At 33.2% G+C, this 19,502-nt stretch overlaps 1 protein-coding gene across 1 annotated transcript in view; it reads left to right on the plus strand.

Moving 5' to 3' along the window:
* Positions 1-7,254, plus strand: part of LOC128166235 (mucin-4-like) — a 15,404-nt gene extending 8,150 nt beyond the window's left edge. Inside the window, exons 2-6 of the mRNA XM_052831260.1 lie at positions 1,191-2,083; positions 2,946-3,067; positions 4,087-4,825; positions 4,956-5,598; positions 5,791-7,254. Coding sequence (XP_052687220.1) covers positions 1,191-2,083; positions 2,946-3,067; positions 4,087-4,825; positions 4,956-5,598; positions 5,791-5,994 — 2,601 coding nt within the window. The 3' untranslated portion in view covers positions 5,995-7,254. The remainder of the gene's footprint in view (positions 1-1,190; positions 2,084-2,945; positions 3,068-4,086; positions 4,826-4,955; positions 5,599-5,790) is intronic.
* The last annotated feature ends 12,248 nt before the right edge of the window (positions 7,255-19,502 follow it).

Raw genomic sequence — 19,502 nt, forward strand, 5'->3', positions numbered from 1 at the left:
TATATATATATATATATATATATATATATATATATATTTTTGGAAAGAATTAAATGATTGTGCAGAGAGTAAAACTAGAAAGAAAAATCGTTAACTGATGCTTTAAGTAGATTTGATAATGAGAAAAACCTCGTAGAAACGAGAAATTGATAAGTTGTCTTAAATATTTTAAAAGACGACAAGAAACGTATTTAATTTGGTCTGTGTCGAGTCATTGTTTGAAACAATAAATGAGAGAGAGGTGACTTTTTTCGTAATTTGCCTCTATTTTATCCATACACATTCGATCAAAAATAAATCGCAGTTGACTTTAGAGGATAAAAAATGACACACGGCACGAACTGAGACGAGGAGATAACATCAATTCGAACAGCGAGACCAACGTGATAATCGGGGACTAGAGCGACATTAAACATAGATTGAATCGGGAGGAAACTGAGGGACGATTAAAAAATAAACAGAAAATCGTTATAATAATACATTATTTAAAAGCGCACTATAGAAACTCATGCACCAAGACGGGAAAAATTTAAGTGATATTTGATTTTTCTTAAAGATGAAGAAAGGAAATAAAATAAACACGTGTGCAGTGTATGTTTCACCGACCGAAGAAAACACCGGATGTGAAATAAGCGAGATTTTTTTTTTACTGGTTTCACATCTGTCGTCGATAGTCGCGGTTTTAAGTTTTATGCTAATAGTTTTGGCAGACGCGAGCTTGCATTTCAATATTAAATTATCTATACGTCGCAGTTCATGCATTAAGATATGTACGTCATTCAAAAGATAAGCCCAGCTAAAGGGGAAAAAAGTCGCCTCTTTTTATATTACAAGGATAAAATTGTTTCTCATGACCATATGTTTAACATAATGAAATAAATTTGTTGTAATTATAGGACTGTAACATAAATAGACAATTTTCCGTAAATACGGAGTTTCATGGATTTGATCATTTTGTTACCTCATCTGTCACTACGGAAATGTCAAAATTGGTTGTCTTGGCAACTAAGGATATTGGAAAATGTCTTGACGTATATTGTAAATTTTTAATTATCATATTACCCCTGTATTCGGCGCCGTAATTTTGTTCATCCTTAACTTCCCGGGCAATATTTGATGATTAGGTATGAAGACTGTACTCAGAATAGAAATAATGAATTAATCGGTCATTCTATTTTCTCTTTATGCAGATGCCAAAGAAAAAAACGAAGTCGAAATTGGACAAGAAAAAATGCAGCGAAGAAAATGTTGTTAACGGTGAAATGAAAAACGCTTTGGTTACGTGTCCAGAGGCGGAAAATAAAGAAAATGTACAATTGGAGAATAAGAGCAGCAATGATTCTGACGATTTGAAAAAAGATGGCGTCAAGTCGTCAACGGACGACGACACCGAGAGAGAGGAGAGCTGGGAAGGCGGAAGTGACACGACAGAACCTGTCGATTATGATTTCGACAAAAGTGGATTTGACGAAGTAACATCGAATCTAATCTCCGAATGCGACGCGATTAAGGCCGTGGCTAAATTAAAAACAGAAGACGGCGACAAAACGAAATCAAACTCCGTCGTCTTAGATGAAGTCGCTCAGAAAATAACTCCATCAAACTCCGATAAAATTCTACAGAAAGAAGGGGATGACTCGGAGCGGAAAGCGGAAAGTTTTGATTGTAACCACATTTCTGCGAAAATCAATGGCGGAAAAAACGAGAGCAAAAGTGAAACGTGTTCAAGTGATAACAAAGCAAAAGATAATGACGTATCTGATGAAATCAAACGCTCGCCATCGGAAGAAGCGAAACAAATCTCGGCTGTTCCTGTCCTAAAGATAAAAAAGAGGAGAATCGCTAAGAAGAATAAAACGAAAGATCTGGACATAAAACATTCCAAAAAAGTTACGACTGAGAAAATTAGAAAGAGAAAGCGTAAATTGTCGGTATCGACCGCCAAAGCTGCTAAATATACTGAAGGCGAGAAACTTGCGTCAGAAGGCAGCGACGAGGGAGCAAACGGCGGGAAGGCAGCAGACGACAACTTTGAGCAGAGTGACAAAAACGACAACAGTGTTGTAACGAATGACAAAATTAGGTAAACAATTATAAGCGCTTAGATAGTCGCAGTTTTTTTTTTTGTCTGTGTAGGATGAAGTACGTCATACAGCGACACTGACTTTTAAACTTGTCGAGTTTGTCTAATCATATTGAAAGATATTAAAACACGGGTTCAAAGGGACAGAAAAATTGAACGATGTAGACTTAGCTTACACACGAAGATATTAAAAAATCGTGCAGGAAACCAAATCGACGAATATTGACATTTTTCGAAACAGAAGGAAATACTTTCACTACATACTATATAACAACGAAAAAATTTTCGGCCTCGTAGAATTAAATTTCCTCGAATGTCCTTTAAGATTGGATTACAAAGATTACAGAAACGTACATTTCAGAAATGGGTTTGACATATATCACGTCCATAATGATAAAAAGATGGCGAATGCTTTAGTCGGCAGGCATGCACACGAGTTTTATCGCCCAAATGTTTACCCTATTTTGGTACACTCAAGTGCGGCGAGCAATACTTCTTTCCTTAGTGTCACTTTTTATAGCATAATGCAAATACAGTTTAATGTAATTATTTTTTCACGTTTGAAATATTCCGGAGTATGTATTTCCTCGTCACAAAATGAGATCGTATTTATAAAAGCGTGCGGACTCTTATAATGTAAATTCATATTAAGGACGATTTTGAATAAGCAACGTAAAATGACTCGCTCTCTCTTTGTTCATCGCTGTGTTTTATTGTATCAGATTTTTTATTGCGTATTTTCTAAGCGAGAAATGATATTTGGGAGTATTTGCGTTTTAAACGAGTTTTTATTAGACACATAAATAAAATTGTTGTTTAATATATACACCTTTAAGTACAGTATTGATGGGTCTCGTTTTAGCTGCTCGAGAGAGTCGAGACTTGGAAGCATAATTAATCAACTACGAGAAAGCAAAGAGAAGAGGAAATCGGATCATTATGACGAAGATGTTACCATGGCCGACTACAGTTCACCTGAATCAGGTACAAAATGAGGCAGATTGGGGATTTGAGCCGGCGCTCCATTTGAAATTTAATATTGACGCAAAGTTAGGGAGTTTTTTATACATAGCGCTTGTCAAGTATGATAGAGCGCCGATTAGTAGATAATATCATTGACAATGCTGGACCTATCTGTCACACGTGCGCGCCGACGATATTTAGATACTTCCACGCGTTTTCATTGTTGTGCATGCAGATATCGAGTCCGCGCACTCCCTGGCATGCCTTGTTTTCTAAATTGTTTTATCACGCTTCATTTTGTGTGTTAAACATTTGCGCAGTAAAAAATGAGTTACGAAATGGAGGAAAAATACGTTATGTTTACAGCCGTACGCTGTTTGTATCAATTCGGCATAAATAATTTTACTTTTCAACGAAATATCTTTACCTTTATTCTTCTTTAATATCTTGTGGAGAAAATCTTTGAAAAATTAATTTGTATGAGGACGAGAGGCAAAAAATTGCAATTGTGGCGTTTAATGAGAGCGCGATCACCTGCGTATTGGGTAGTAATGCACGGTTCGGCATTGTTCCCCTGGCGGAGATTGTAAAATTTCTTCTAACCACGCTTTTGTTGTTGTATTGATTTATTGGGCTGATGGTTGCTTTGAGAGGTCGAAAGCACGGAAGAAATAAATCGAGCTTTAAAGACCAAACGACCTTGGTTAAACCCCGATCTTGCGATAAATTGCTTGAACGATCGACCGATTCTGCCGTACGACCAAACGATTTTTAGTAATTTTGGGGTATTATTTTTTTTTAAATTAGTTTTTTTAAGACGTATCAGATTGGCAATCTGATGACAATCAGAATCTAGGATGCAAATAAATTCGTTTTTGTGGTGTATAATATAATGAATAATGAAAACCTCAATTAAAAAAACTTTTTTGCTAAATTTTGACGTACTGCTAAATGATTAATGCATGAGAATAACAAGATAGAAAAAAAATGCATTTAATTAATTATGAGACTATTTATATCAATGATTATCATTTCTTTAGAGGAAAAGTCGGAAAATGTCGTTACCAGCATTCCTACTTCAACCGAAACAAAGAGTGGCGAAAACGGCGGGAAAAAACACAGCTCTAATCGAGAGAAATCTCCCCGAAAACACAATCAAGTGAAGCGATCGCCCTACTACATGAAAAAGGAAGCTAAACAAAAGTATCTAGAAATATTCGAGAGAAGTACGGGGGCTTCTAGTGCTGACAAGAGCGAAGAAAAACCAGCAATAAACAACCCAGATACTGAAATGTCTCCGGAATCGCGTGTCAGAAAAGAAACAGATTCCACTTCCGTTTCAAGTCCGGGCCATTCAGAAAGCGCGCCAGTTGCCCCTACGGAAAAAACGGATGAAAATAGAAATCAGTCGTCAAAGCCGTGTAAACCATTCAGTATCGATAGCATTATATCTACAGGTCAACATTCGGCGAACAAATTCACATCAGTTCCTGATTCAACGAAAACAACCATACCAACCATTTCCATTCCGAGAACGCCTGCGTCATTATCATTATCATCATCCAGTTCAATTTTCTCCCACCATAGTCCCACCGAATACAATGTGTTTAGAAAATCGCCCAATTCCACTTCACCAAACAGAACAAATTCTCCTCTTTCACGGAAAGAACATATCCTGCAAAGGACTGGTAGTCCCAGAAATGGAGAGCGGTCGCCGTTGCCAAACCCAAGCGACCCTTACAATGAATACATGAAGGCGCTTGCAGCTACATATCCCATGTAAGTATTTCAAATTGAAATATATTCACTGAGAATTTTTTCCGCCTTTTTAGACTTTTATTACTATATTTCTAAAACCTCAAAAAGGGTTGAATTTTGTATTGATTATAAATTTTGATTTTGATTTTAGATTGCCAGGTCCAGCGTTCTATGACCACTACTTCAGATCTCCAGAAATGCCGCTTCATCCAGGATTCGTTCATCCCTACATGTTTCCCGCCTTTGCGGAACACAACCATCATCTTCAGTCCCTAGCAGCTGCGGCGGCGGTCCGCCCTCAAACGGCGAAATCAAAGTCCGTCACGTCCCCAAAGGTCGCCTCTCCGGCAGTTTTAGACCTGACGCGATTACCACACATGATGACGTCATTACCATCATCATCTTTCACCACAACTAGCACAACGCCATCCGATTCGTCAAAAAGAGCGGGAAAACGTCCATCGGCGTCGTCTGCTGAGTCAGTTTTGGACCTATCCGTCAAGCGACCCAAGCTCCATACCAGCAACATTTTTGACATTCCAAAGTGCAGTGTTGAAAATCCTTTCAATAGTCATGCATATCGTCTTCATCAAGAGCTATATGGTGCTTGGCAAAGCGAACATTCTTCTCTGTTGAATTCAAAACTTACGCATGTCAGCAATGGTAAAGTGTCAAAGTACGACGGAACATCTTGTCAGTGTGCGGAGAACATCTCCAAAGATGTCCGCAATTGGTCCGTGGAGAAAGTTGGACAATTTCTGAAAAGCTTGGATGGTTGTTCACCTTACGTTAAGGTAAATGTCCTATCAATTAGCGGATACGCTCAGCAGTAGACAGCAGCGATAGCGTCATAACTATCATTGTCATTGTGATAATATATTATATTGCTATACTTAATTGTCCGTCTCAATACAGTTTTTAATGGTTACTTTTAATCTATTATCGTACCACGAAGTATATAAACTCACCGAAAATTTGTTTTGCAGATTTTCCAGGAGAGTAGAATATCCGGGAAGTATCTCCCGCTCCTGACGACGGACCAACTAGTGCAACATCTGGGAATGAAGGACAAACCAGCCCGAATTCTGTGCGAGGCCGTAACAAATAAGGTGCTAGAACTGAGGAAATACTCCATTCCTTGTGCGTACTGCAAAACGAAGAAACCCATGCAGTCTCGTGTGTGTTTTTAGTTTTTCAGCGTTTTTGTCAAATACATGTAATAAACATTTTTGTGTAGAATGATTATATTTTTTTTTCATTTTAATTTTTCCGTGAAAATTTCAATGATCTCCTACAAATCTTGACAATCACAACACAACGTTTGTATTATTTGTTCTGAAAGAAGCATTTATTGGGAACGAGTCTCGTGTTCGTGTATGTATGTGTGTTTCTATTTGAATTCCATGAAGTGTATACGGTATGAAATACAAGCAGCAGTACATTACATAATATTTTTAACAAAATGTTGAATTTTATATGATTGTGTGACGATTAAAAAATTCGCACTCACAAGAGGCCAAATAAGTGCTGGAGCCTTTTTAAAATATGTTCAAATTTAATAAATGAGAGAGTTTTTTTTAGTCACATTCTCCTGGCGTTCGTAAGTTCGTAAATTTTCGTCCAAGAATATCTCTGTTATTCAGTAGTGGCTTTTTTTTTCGTGAGCCGACGATTAGGACTCTGCTCACCTATAAACTTGCAATCAATTCTTCTTTGATACACAGCGAAGACAATGAAGAATGCTTTGTGGCTATATATATGTATCGATCAGTGGCTGCGGTGTAACAGAGTTAGAATGCCCGTGTTCATTACAATGGAAACGCAATCTCGTCAGTTTATATCGGCACACCAATGACGCACTATACCGTTACATATATTGGTTACAGATAATGTTTAATGCACGCAAACCTTTTTCCACAGCGGAAAAAATCCAAAAAATCAAAATCCTGTTTTTATTTTTAATCGATTTTGGTATTTTGTTTCTTTTGCTTGGTTGTTTTACCATCAAGAATTCAATTCGTTCCTATTTCGAATGTGTTCAACGACATCGTTGCAAGCTAGCTTGGCATATTTGTTAAATGAAAAAAATTGTGTATAGATTTGTTCTTGTATATTTAAAAGATGCTATACTTGTCTTCAGCGTTTTGCTATGCAAGTAATTAAAGGGAGAGAACTCAACTCTGTGACGATAATAACATAGTTTAATGTACTAGGTTCACAACTTATTTAAAAAAATATACATTTAAGTCGACATAATTCCAGTTCAATTGGAATTGTATGTGTGTGAGTAGTTTTGTGTTGTCAACGGGATGTCGTTGTGAGTGCTAAAGTTAAATCGTACCTGATTTAATTCGTGTAGAACATGTCTTTGATAGTTTGTACATATGCAACAAAATCAATTGTTAACTGAAAAGATTGATGTCTACAAATAAAAAAAAATGAGAAAATAAGATGTTTATATTATCATTTTACAACAAGACCTTCACAATTTCTCCGTTTCGATTGTCTTTGAAGAAACCAGAACAATATATAATTATATATTGCAGACAATAAATTTCCCACAGAAATATGAGTTTACGATTTTTCGTGGAAAATTACCCAGTACTTATAACTAACCATTATCTGAGGAATACATTCGCTTTTCCTGATCTTCCGTTTTAATTGCAAGCACTAGAAATTATATTTCACGTAATGTGTGAAGGGTCTTAACACACTCAGCCAGTTTTCAAATGATATACTGATATCCAAAGCGGAAATTCTCATTTTGGTTTTTTTTTTTTTAAGCAATAACTCTCCCATTACATGTAATATTATAACTATATATGCAGTAACTGCATTGAAATTAAACAGTCTGGATTCTACATATTTGAAAAAAAAATTGATTCTCTATATATAATACTAGTATATGTTGAATTGGGCATCGGAAGGCAGCGTAATAAAACACGAGCCGGAAATTAGCACTGACTTACACAATACTTTGCCTACAGTGATCGACTGTTAATTTATTTTTTTTTTCTTGGAGTTAATTTATAGAGGCAAATTGTACGGTAATAAACATACTTTCTTAAAGAACAACACGATTGAGGACTTCATCACAAAAACAGAGAAGAAATAAATGTAGGTTCGTTTCCTCCAAATGTCCTTGGGTTGTTACGTGTCTGAATATTACAAAAAAAAAAGCAAATGGACCTAGTGCTCCCAAGCATATCTAGTTAAATTTGTAAATGAAATTCCATACATATTAATCAATTAATAGAAGATCATTGAAGCATCCAAAGGAACAATTTGACACCTTCAATTTCAATAGAAATATTAAAAAATACATAACATAAACCTAACTTTACTTTTTCACAATTGAATTAATTAGATTAATCATATGTATATATCGCGTTAGCCGCTTTGAAATTTTGAAAATGAACAAACTGTTTTATCCATAACTCATGATGAAATTGGAAATCGGTTTTAGATTTTATCATTTACTATTTTTGACTTTAAATTTTATGACTCAGATTTAAAACCTATATAATTAACTTTTTTTATATACATATTTGAAATGTTTTGAAGTGGTATATATCAATAACTCGCATATCCATGGTTAATCTTAAAATATAAAAATATTTAAACGATTGAAATCTATTTTTGCTGGTTAAGGGAGTATGTTTTCATTGATATAGACCAAACTTTACAAGTTTGTGATGATATAAACCCTATGGACACGAGCTCTTTAAGCAAAGTAGTGTCCAGTGTCCATATTTTTGAGTGACAGACTCGCGTCAATATATAGGTATTTGTGAAGTGTGGTACATTGATTGTACATATTATACAGTGGAAAATAATCATACAGGAAACTTTTCAGTAAAAACGATATTTTCTCAGCTACCCGATACATATGTTTTCATTTTCGTTTTTTAGATAATATTAATCTGTCAAAAGTATGTTAACATGACGAAACCCCCACGCCTTATCGCTAAATTAAATAAATAAGTGTTGTACATGATGTATTATCAAGTGTATTTTGATCATTTTTGATCATGATTTTGAGAAAAAAAAGCACTGTAAAAAAATTTTCCTTTTGAAGTTAATTACTAGTACCACAAAAGGAATTTTTCCTTCAGTTTACACGGATAATATCTGTGCTTACACATGCGAACTTCAACTACATGTAGTATGTACCTGCAGAACAGTAGAATGATAAAATTTGACAGTTCTGCACCAATTTTAAGCAAGCGTCATTTTTGCTGACGCAATCTACATTTACGGTTATTGCTAAGTTTGAAATTGATTTCATCTTTCCTATATAGCTAGGTATGGAATGGTTTAGCTATACAAGAGTTAAGTTTGCCCACTTATCAGTTCATTCCTAAAACTTCTATGGCAAGACACACCAATATATGTTTTGGAGAGAGTAAAAATTCACATTTCCTGTCAAATGCTTTTTTTGTACATAGTTCAATAATATGAACATTTGTAGAACCATAGACTTTTTGGTAAGCAAACTTCCTTTTCATTTTAACCAAAAGTTCTTGGTTGTCTTTCAGAAGTTAACAATGTTTTTGTCCGTCCAAAAACCTTTATTGCAAAAATCACAAATCTCCAGATTTGTTAATGTGTTTGGGTCTAATTTGTTCAGGTTAGGCGCCAGAAGACAAAGTAAAAGAGATGGGACTCTAAAATGGAACACAATCACATTCTTCTAGTTTATCTTCAAGATCAATGTATATACTAACGTTGGCCAAGTCTTTCAGGATTAATCACGCGTTACTGTGTGTGCTTCAAGGAAGATAAATTTAAATGGATTTTTACCAAAACGATGAAAAATGATTTCCTCGTAAGGGTTAAGCTTGATTATAATTTTAGAATAGCGGTTACACCTTTTTTTTTTTTTTGACCAATTTAGAGAGATGTACATGTATAGATGCATGACTGGTTTACCAGTAGTATAAATACATGTACCAGTAATTAGAATTATACTGTTAGATATATTTAATTGTTAACTTTATGCATGTACATTTGAAACTATTTGTGCACCAGTTTAAATATTTTGTATTTTACATTGAATATTTTATTGCTTTCTAAAAGCGCAGAGTCTAAATATTTGAATTATTCAGAGATTAACGTAACATAAATTACCGTTGTCAATGCGTGCAGTTGCTGACAGAGTTTTCTACGCTATTTAAGGATTATGTTTTAAGGTTTATGTAATGGAAGAACTGCAAGAAGTAAGGCGCACTCTAACGTTTGGTATTAATCAATGTCTTCAATGATGAATTTCCTGTTTCATCTCTTATAACTGCGTATGCAAAACTTAAAGTTACTTAATATTTGTTTTTAGAATATCGGGTCTTTTATAAAAATAGTAATTCTATTTTAGAGTCCTAGAGGTTTTTTTTAATGCTTGTTGCAAAAAACGTGCAAAATTTAATTAATCTTATTAGTGCTAGTTTTTGTCAGATATATGTATGATAAAGCCAAAATAAATGCTACAGACAGACAAACGATTTCATATTCTTATTATTGGGTTAATAATTTTATATGTTTTTTAAAAATATGATCGTTTTTAATGGACTGTTTTTCATTTTATTATTACATATTTACATGTATATTGTTCATTCTAATATGTCCATTTTACAAAGAATACCAACAAAAAATATCAAAAGTTATGCCTTAACAAGCTCTCAAATTAAAATAGAAAATATCATTTTTTTTTTTTTTTGGATTTGATAATATCCACTCTATTATCCTGTTTACCTGTTGCATTTATCTTTTCCATTTTATTATTCTCATTATAATGCATTACTTTCTACAGACTAATTTAAGATTGTTAATATTTATATGTCTACTTACCGGTATTTTTGTATAAACTGTATGTGTATATGCATATGAATTTCTGGTATTAATAATGCATGATGATAGACTATCTCTATGAGTTCTTTTATATTCTACTACTGGATACAAAGTGTGCAGACACTCGTAAATTATTTTTTATCGATTGATAGTTTACATAAACAGAACAACATATTTTTTCCTATTTGGACGGTTACTACAACTATTTGACAGTCTGGCTTCATTTCCTGCAGTTCGTGCTCTCAAAATGCATAAAGTTGCTCAAATCATGCATAATCATCGTAAGACTAAAGAGGTTTGAAATAAGACATCATTTACCAATGTACTCATTTATACTGATATTCTAAGTATCAAACGTTGTGAATAAAAGAAAAGTGCTAAATAATGCCCTCTGAAGGCAGTTATAAACAGTTTATGAGGTCTCGATGGTCGCGGCAATATTTGACTATTTTAATCTACTAAAGAAGATGAGCTCTGTATAATGATATGGGAAGATGATCAAATTTTAAAGTTAAATTCATGGATTTCGCATTTGGGGGGGGGGGGGGGGTGGAGAAGGGTCCCCCCACCCACCCCCCCCACCCGTCATTTTTTGCCCCCCTACTTTTTTGGGACCATGCAAAAAATAAAAAATGAAATCTCTCCCACCCCCTTCCCTTACGGATTTGGATGAGTCTGTTCCCCCCTCCCCTTTCAAAAACGATGCTTCGTGCCTGAAATTATTTGAATTTCGCTTTACAAAATGTTAGAATATGGCAAAAAATATCATATGTCAAAGTTTAAGTCAGATCTGACGGTTCATTTGTTAACCACCCAGTATCCTTAAGGAATAGGTGTCTTTATAGACAAACTGAGTTACGCCGTTGTTTTATCTGTCTGAAATTCTGAATCTATCTGTACACAATCCGGTTTCTTAAGAATAAGAAAATAGATTTAGTAGACAAGATTCAAAAAATGAAGAAAAAAAATAACAAATGTATGGTGGCATTCTTCTGTCCTTTGCGTGCCAGTTATATTTTTTTAATCAAATATGTCAACATGCGAGATACATTTGTTGACATGCATATTGACAATTATGTCAATATGCAACATTAATAAGTATTTATTTCGATTTGGTATCTACAATTTTTACAATATGAGGTGGTCATACACATCATCAATTGGAAATTCCAAATGAGATCGATGCGGTTAACGTTTCTGACCTTTGGTAAACATAAAATCTTTAAAATGATATGTGTAATACTTAATTTCAAGTGTGGAAAAGCGGATTGTATCAAGGAAGATAAACACGACGACATTTTCTTTTTTCCCCCGCTGACTCCGTATTCTTCCCGTTGTAGTGTTCCGGGCGAGGTTTTAGAGAGTTTTCAAGCTTTCATTTCCGCGTACCATTACGTAATGGCACAATTTGCGCTCCACGATATGCTTCGCTTTTTCAAGGAAGAAATATATATAAAAATTGGGTCTCTCATTTGTCGATAAACCTGCTGGATATACGATATACATGTATATGGGGACTCACAAAAACGTTTAACGAATGATTTTAATCAGCTAGCTAAATGATTTAAATGAATTCACTGTCAAAGCAGATATTTGGAGTATTTTTCCCCCTTGATTTTAATAATATGACTTAATTAAGACCAACAGCTTTAAAACATTACAATAACAATATCAATTTTTGCATATCTGAATTATGTGAAACAGTTTATCAGATAAAAGAGTGAGATTCTCCCGCCTTTGTTGTTGGGTGGTTTGTTGACGTGTTGTTTTTATTTGTTTCGGTTATGTTTTTGGTTTTTTTGCACGCGTGTGTATGTGGTGTTGTTTTTGTTTTGTTTTGGGGGTTTTTTTTGTTTTTTTTTTATTTTATTTTTTATTGGGGGGGGGGGGGGGCTATTTTGGAGGGAGAGGGGTGAAGGGGGAAGGAAGTGAGGTAAAATCAAAGTGTTGATATTAAACAGGTGGTCAATTTCATCAATGGAAAACTTATGAAAATCTGATTTGTAGGGTTTCATAAAACGTATAGTTTATCAAATTGAATGTATAAAAAAATTGATATTAACTTATCATGACAGATTCTACAAATTTGCACCAAGACAAGCTTTTCACATGTATTGTAGAAACTGAATCTAAAGACAAGATCATTTTTCAGCGTAGATCATTTTTATTGCGTAATTTTGTAAAAAAAAAAAATAATAAAAAAAAAAAAAAATTGTCCAATACGCGCACGATGTGTTGTGTTTCCTTAATTAATCGAAGTTTTTACGAAACTGAAATGCTCAAACAGGAACAAAGTGCATATCTTTTTTTTTAAATATTGAAATCGCACTATTATAATAATAATAATAATTCTCAAATTAAAAATCAAATGCTTCCTTAAATTGTGCACGCGCTAGGAGTTTCCAATACAGAGGGAAGTGCAGAGGAAGTTGTGACATACACTTATATCAAATCAAGTTTAGAGTATATTTTTAAGGCTGTTGTTGAATTATTTTTTCCTCTTTTTATTCACTGGTTTTTTATGCGTTGTGTATTCTGATTTTTATATTTTTGGTTTCTTCATAAAAAGGTAAAAAAGTAATTGTTATCAAAACCAAAGGTACGTCTTTTCTGGTACATATCTATGTACATATCTATGATTATTTTAGATATCATAACTGCGAAAAGTCTACTTTTATTTTCGCCCCTTTCGCCCTCGTTGTCAGCGGGCGAATTTACATATAAGACTGGGCGAATTCCAATGTTCCACATTATATGACTTTAAACAGAACTTTGTATATGCGTATTTAAGACGGGACGAAACCGTTTGCAAGTGAATAAGGGCGAAAACAACCTGGGGCGAAAATAACCCTGTATACAGTATTAACTATGGTGGGTTTTTTTAATTTATCGATACTTGAATAGCTTTAATTTTCTTAAAAGAAATCGGAGAAGGGTGTGGATTTATTCAAAAAATGTAATTATAATTTGAATCCAAAGTGCTTGCTCTCTCTCTCTCTCTCTCTCTCTCTCTCTCTCTCTCTCTTTCTCTCTCTCTCTCTCTCTCTCTCTCTCTCTCTCTCTCTCTCTCTCTCTCTGAATAAGATAAGTTCAGTGCATCTCGAGGACATGATGCATAAAAGGAGTAATTTGTTTCCCGAGTGTTCCCTAGATGTATTGGTGAGTGCGTCATTCTCTTGGATATTGCTAATTCTTCTCCTGCATAAATGTCTTATTTATCCGCCTACCAGATAAAAATACATTTAAAAAATAACTGCGTAGTATAATATTTTGTGAGTAAAATTGGTCCTGCTAAATATATTTCAACTAGGTATCGATTTTTCGTTTCTTTGTTCTCTGAAGTATATACTGCGTTTTTGCAGTGTGTTTTTTCAGGCATTATTTCCACGTAGAGACGAATATGCCTTAATCACGATAGAAATCGTTGTTTAACAGGTAATATGAGCAGGACAAAGCATCCATTGCCGGATACTTTTTAGGGAGAAGTCATTATTTCGGCAAATGAGACTCATCGTTAATTAAACGTCCTTATGCAATTGCTACAGATTTTTGTAAAACACATTCCATATCTGTGTGACCTTATATTACATTATAAATCAATATTTTAAGATTTTGATAATAGCATTTTTTTAAATTTATTTATCGTAGCAGAATGAAATCAAAGTACTGAAGAACTGACGGGAGTTGATTTTGTCGATGTTTTTTAATTTTAAAATCAATGATATGTTATTTTGCATGACAAGTACATGTATTTTCTAATTTGAATTACGCACATTTTTATAATATGAATTTTTGGATTTTTCGACAAGAATGTCGAGGAACCCCCATATGAATAATGTTAAATAATTTTAAAGATAAAATTAATTCAATCAAACTATGTATCAGTGATAGAAATATTTCTCGAAAATTGTATGGATCCAAGCAATATTGAACTCTAGTCTCGTTCAACCAAACGCTCGGCTGACACTGTAAATCTCCGACAAGGATTTACGGAGACAGCCGAGCGTCGAGTTTAACGAGACTATATTGAAAATATAGGAATACATACGAATACAAAAAATATTTAAATTGTTCGTACCATTTAAAATCTGACTATTTTCAAGGTATTAATAAATAAGTTTCCTTGAAAAACGATGCTTTAGCATACATTACATCGAATTCATCAATTATTTTCAAGAACTAAGTCTTGTCAGCAGCAATGGTTTGTGCTGAGGTCCAAACACTGTTTCACTTTCGGTTTGTCTGAGTAACTGCATAGGAGAATTGATTAAAACCAACTCCCAAAAATGAAAGAAAAAAAGGGGGATAAAAATATAGAGAATCAATATATGCAATTTCATATTCAGGTTAAGTATCGCTAATAAGAAACTTGAACTTAAGTTTACTAAAACCTCGGAAACAGATTATGTGTGTCAGGGTGCGTACCTATTACTCAATGAACTTTGATTTTAGAACTCATGCCATAGACCTGTTGCAAAATTCCCTTTATTTCTATCCCAATTTTCACATACATTGTAGAGCTTCTTTCTATAAATTTCTTTTAGGTTAAATGTAAAAATATAAGTGTTGTCTGTTGGGTTCGAGCCTGAGATGTTTTGGTTGTTGAGCCATCGTATGTTCCACACGGCCACTCACGCTGGATAATTCTGGGTATTTAAACGTTTCAGTCGTGTGTGTTATATTATAAGTACTATATCATGTATCGTAGCGATTTATGGGTACTTGGGCTCAAGGGTATTTAAATCCAGGAATCGGTCAGAGTAATCATTCGACATTAGTTAGCCACACGACTGACAAGTTGCTAAGTTTATCATTTTATTATTATAAATTGAGTTTTATTTTCAGATAAATAAGCATTGGGAATAAATTTCAATCTTCAACAGTTGCCATGGTTTTTGCGGCATCCAAGATCCAATCGAAGGTTATTCTATGGAAGTAGACCTGTCCTCCTGATGACTTATGTGCAATTTGTAGTTTAATAAATGGCTAACTACGTCTATCCTATATTATGTGTTTGTTTTATTTTATTAGAATAGGAAATAATTTATGTTCGGCTGAGCGAAGCGAAAGAGAACATAACAATTTTTCTACTTTACTTTTGTAAGGTACCAAACGTATACGAATTATAAACATTGTTGGAATTTAAAAGGTTACTAAATTAAAACAAAAAACACATTCTGTAATAATTTCTAAGCTAAATCAGCGATCTTGATATACCCAATGCGGGGGGGGGGGGGGAGGGGGAGTTGGGGTTAGTTGTTTGTTTGAGACATAGCGTTATTTAGAATTCTAGTTAAAGATCTCGTTTCTACGAGAAAAGATCTATGTGAAATAGTGCGTTTCTGAAGAGACCCCCAAGCAGGGATGGGGTCAATTACAATGGAAAGTAATTAATTAAATTACAATTACTTGCTTAAATTCTTCAATTAAATTACCATTATCATTACAAAAGTTTTCAAATGTAATTAATTAAATTACAATTACTTTGCAGATGTAATTAATTAAATTACAAATTACATTTTGAAATTCATAAATATTTAATAAAACTATAATTAATCTACAACTTTTACACATAAACAGTTATCCTGCGTTTATCTGAGAAACTGGACTCGGATTAACAAAGCTTCACAGCAGACTATCTTCTTCTTGTGTTGATCACATAAAAAAACCATTTTGAACCATTTATGATTTTATTTTATGTGTTGCGTTTATCTGAGAAACTGGACTCGGATTAACAAAGCTTCACAGTAGACTATCTTCTTCTTGTGTTGATCACATAAAAAACCATTTTGAACCATTTATGATTTTATTTTATGTGTTTATCTGATAAATAAATTGAACTTAAAAAAATGTTCATTAAATTTCGTCGGGCATATTATATTAGATCATGTGGTTTTATTTCTACAAAAGTGACCAAGGTTTTACAGTTATCAATGTACTTGTTCATATTTATTTACACTTTTACCGAGTACCCGGGTACTCGATCGGAAAAACGTCCGAGTAACCGAGTACTATGAATTGACCGATTTGACATCCCTAATTTTTATACACTATTTTTTGTTATAAATAAAATGCCAAAGTACAGGTTATTCTCAGGTAGAGGGCAGACTTTAATTGTTATCAAAACACAATTCACACCTGTTGTTCTGTACCTACATGTAATTATCAAATGTTTGCAATAAGGGAACACACCATGTGGACATGTTAAGCATCAAAAACTTAAAACCCATTTGAAGCCATGCATTTTAGCTCTATGTATTTTAGGCTATCAATTACAAAACATGACTTGATAGTTTATATAATTTCAATAGCACTGATTTTGTTTGTGAATTAAACAGGGATGTTTTAACCTAACTAAATGATAATTGACACACTAATTTTTCAAATAAGAAGGGAAATAAGTATTTATTTAAGAAAAAAGAGATCAAGCAAATCATCAAATACATGTACCTAATTAAATTTTATGATTATTAAACTTATGATTAAATATTGAATCACTGAAAAAAATTCATTCTGAAAAATATTTCATATGATATAACTACTCTTCCTAACTTGATCTTGTACCATTGATAGTGTGGGGAACAATGGGTAGTGGACAGCTTCATATTTATATTGTACATCAATGTGTAATTGAAAGTAATTGAAAAGTGATTGGAATTACATGCCTTTTTTTGAAAGTAATTAATTAAATTACCATTACATGTAATTGAAAATTTGGCCAATTACACATTACTTTCAATTACATCAAAATGTGTAATTGATTACACTCAATTACCATTACAAATTACCATTACCCAATCCCTGCCCCCAAGTCGACTGGTTCCCCCTTTTATATTATCTTTTTCTTTCCAGAAACGTTGATTCAATTTGATTAATTTTTAAATAACAACGATCATTATTCATTAATTTCTACATAAAATGATCGGATTTGACATTTTATCTTATATTAATAAGTAGAAAGAGTTTTCAACTTATATATTATAATCCCACTCCGAAGTAATTATCAGGTAGTCCTAGTCGTAAAACAATATTGTATTAGTTACAGAGGATGACTTTAATGACAATATAGCTTCAATCATGGATATACAGGATTTACCAGAATTGTGTTTTATATGTTCATACACAACCTATTTGTATGTTGAAAATAATTGATTTTGTATATTAACATCAAAATTTTTGGAGTCTGAAAACAAAATACATGTTTTATTCTGATAAATAGTTCAATGAATTTATTAATCAATCTTCTTTGCTACTTCTTCTGAAATATATTTAAAACTGTTTGGTCCGATTTTATATCAAATTATGCATACGAGAATAAAACAATGAAACGCGCCATTTTAAATAGATCTTTTTTTCGTAATAGCGAGATACATATAAACTCCAAAGAACGAGATCTTTTTTCGTAATAAGGTGATAATTAACTCGTTATGACAAGATCTTTTCTCGTAATTTCGAGATAATCAATTCGTAATAACGTGATCTTTTTTCGTAATAACGAGATGATTAACTCGTCATTACGAGATCTTTTCTCATAATAACGAGATCTTATCTCGTAATAATGAGATAATAAACTCGTTATTACGAGATCTTTTCTCGTAATTACGAGATAATTAATTCGTGATAACGTGATCTTTTCTCGTAATAACGAGATGAGTAACTCGTACTTCGAGATCTTTTCTCATAATAACGAGATCTTATGTCGTACTTATGAGATTATTAACTCGTTATTATGAGATCTTTTCTCGTAATTACGAGATAATTAAATCGTAATAACGAGATGATCTTTTCTCGTAATAACGAAATAATTAACTCATAATAACGAGATATTTTCTTGTAATTACGAGTTAAAAAAAAAATTATGTGGCCTTATTCGTCTTTCGTAATTTTTCCTCGTAATTTCTCAGAAAATTTTCTTTCACCAGTTGTCTTGAATTCTCTAACGATAACGATGTTAAACATACAAGCATTAGCAACTTCATCAAAATGATTTAACAATTATAACTTGATTTATGAATGTTTAAAAGAGAACTAACTACCATGGGATATGTACACATTGACTAATGAATACTGTTAAATCTTAACTTACAGACCAGTAAATAATACCATCTCACTGACTGCCATGAATATTTGGCAATTTTAATTGCTAAATAGACTCCACGTAGGCATACTTCTGGTACAAACGATGCTGCTTTAATCAAGCGCATGTTAAAATTTGAGACAATGATTCACTGACATCAAACGATAGATTAAGACCCGTATCAGAGAACTAAAAGACAATATGATGCTGGTTTATAATAGTTGGTATGGAAGCAAAGCCGGAAATGTGTAATATAAAAAGAAAGATAAAGCAGTCAAAACGTGAAAAAAATGACAGATTTTGCAATTGGCATTGTGTAAACTTATTGATCAGTCTTTCAGGGAATCTGTATTGTTTCGTTGAATCTTTATTTTGACAAGTTCATTAAAAATAGTTTCAATGCTGTTTGATATAACAAAAACAAAAAGATAAAAAGAAGAGGGGTGAAAAAGGCGTATAAAATACCTATATGAAGAGAGATAAGATACTGCAAGATTAAATTATCGACACATCTGATAATTTTTCTTTGAATTAATGAAAAGAATGTACATTCAACAAAACATAGGTTTGTAACCATTAAGAATGCTAAATATTTGATATAGGTTGATTTACACTAGCGAATATGTGTCAAAACCTCCAAATAGTGGCACTTTTAAAACTTCAGTTTCTTTTCTTTTATAAACTGGGTCTGAGATCCATATTTTCGTCATGTCATAGTGTAAATAAGGTTTGATGGTAATCAACCCGATTTCAATCAACAAAATAAACGTGGAGAGA

The sequence above is a fragment of the Crassostrea angulata genome, chromosome 10 (assembly GCF_025612915.1).
Source record: "Crassostrea angulata isolate pt1a10 chromosome 10, ASM2561291v2, whole genome shotgun sequence".
NCBI lineage: Eukaryota > Metazoa > Mollusca > Bivalvia > Ostreida > Ostreidae > Magallana > Magallana angulata.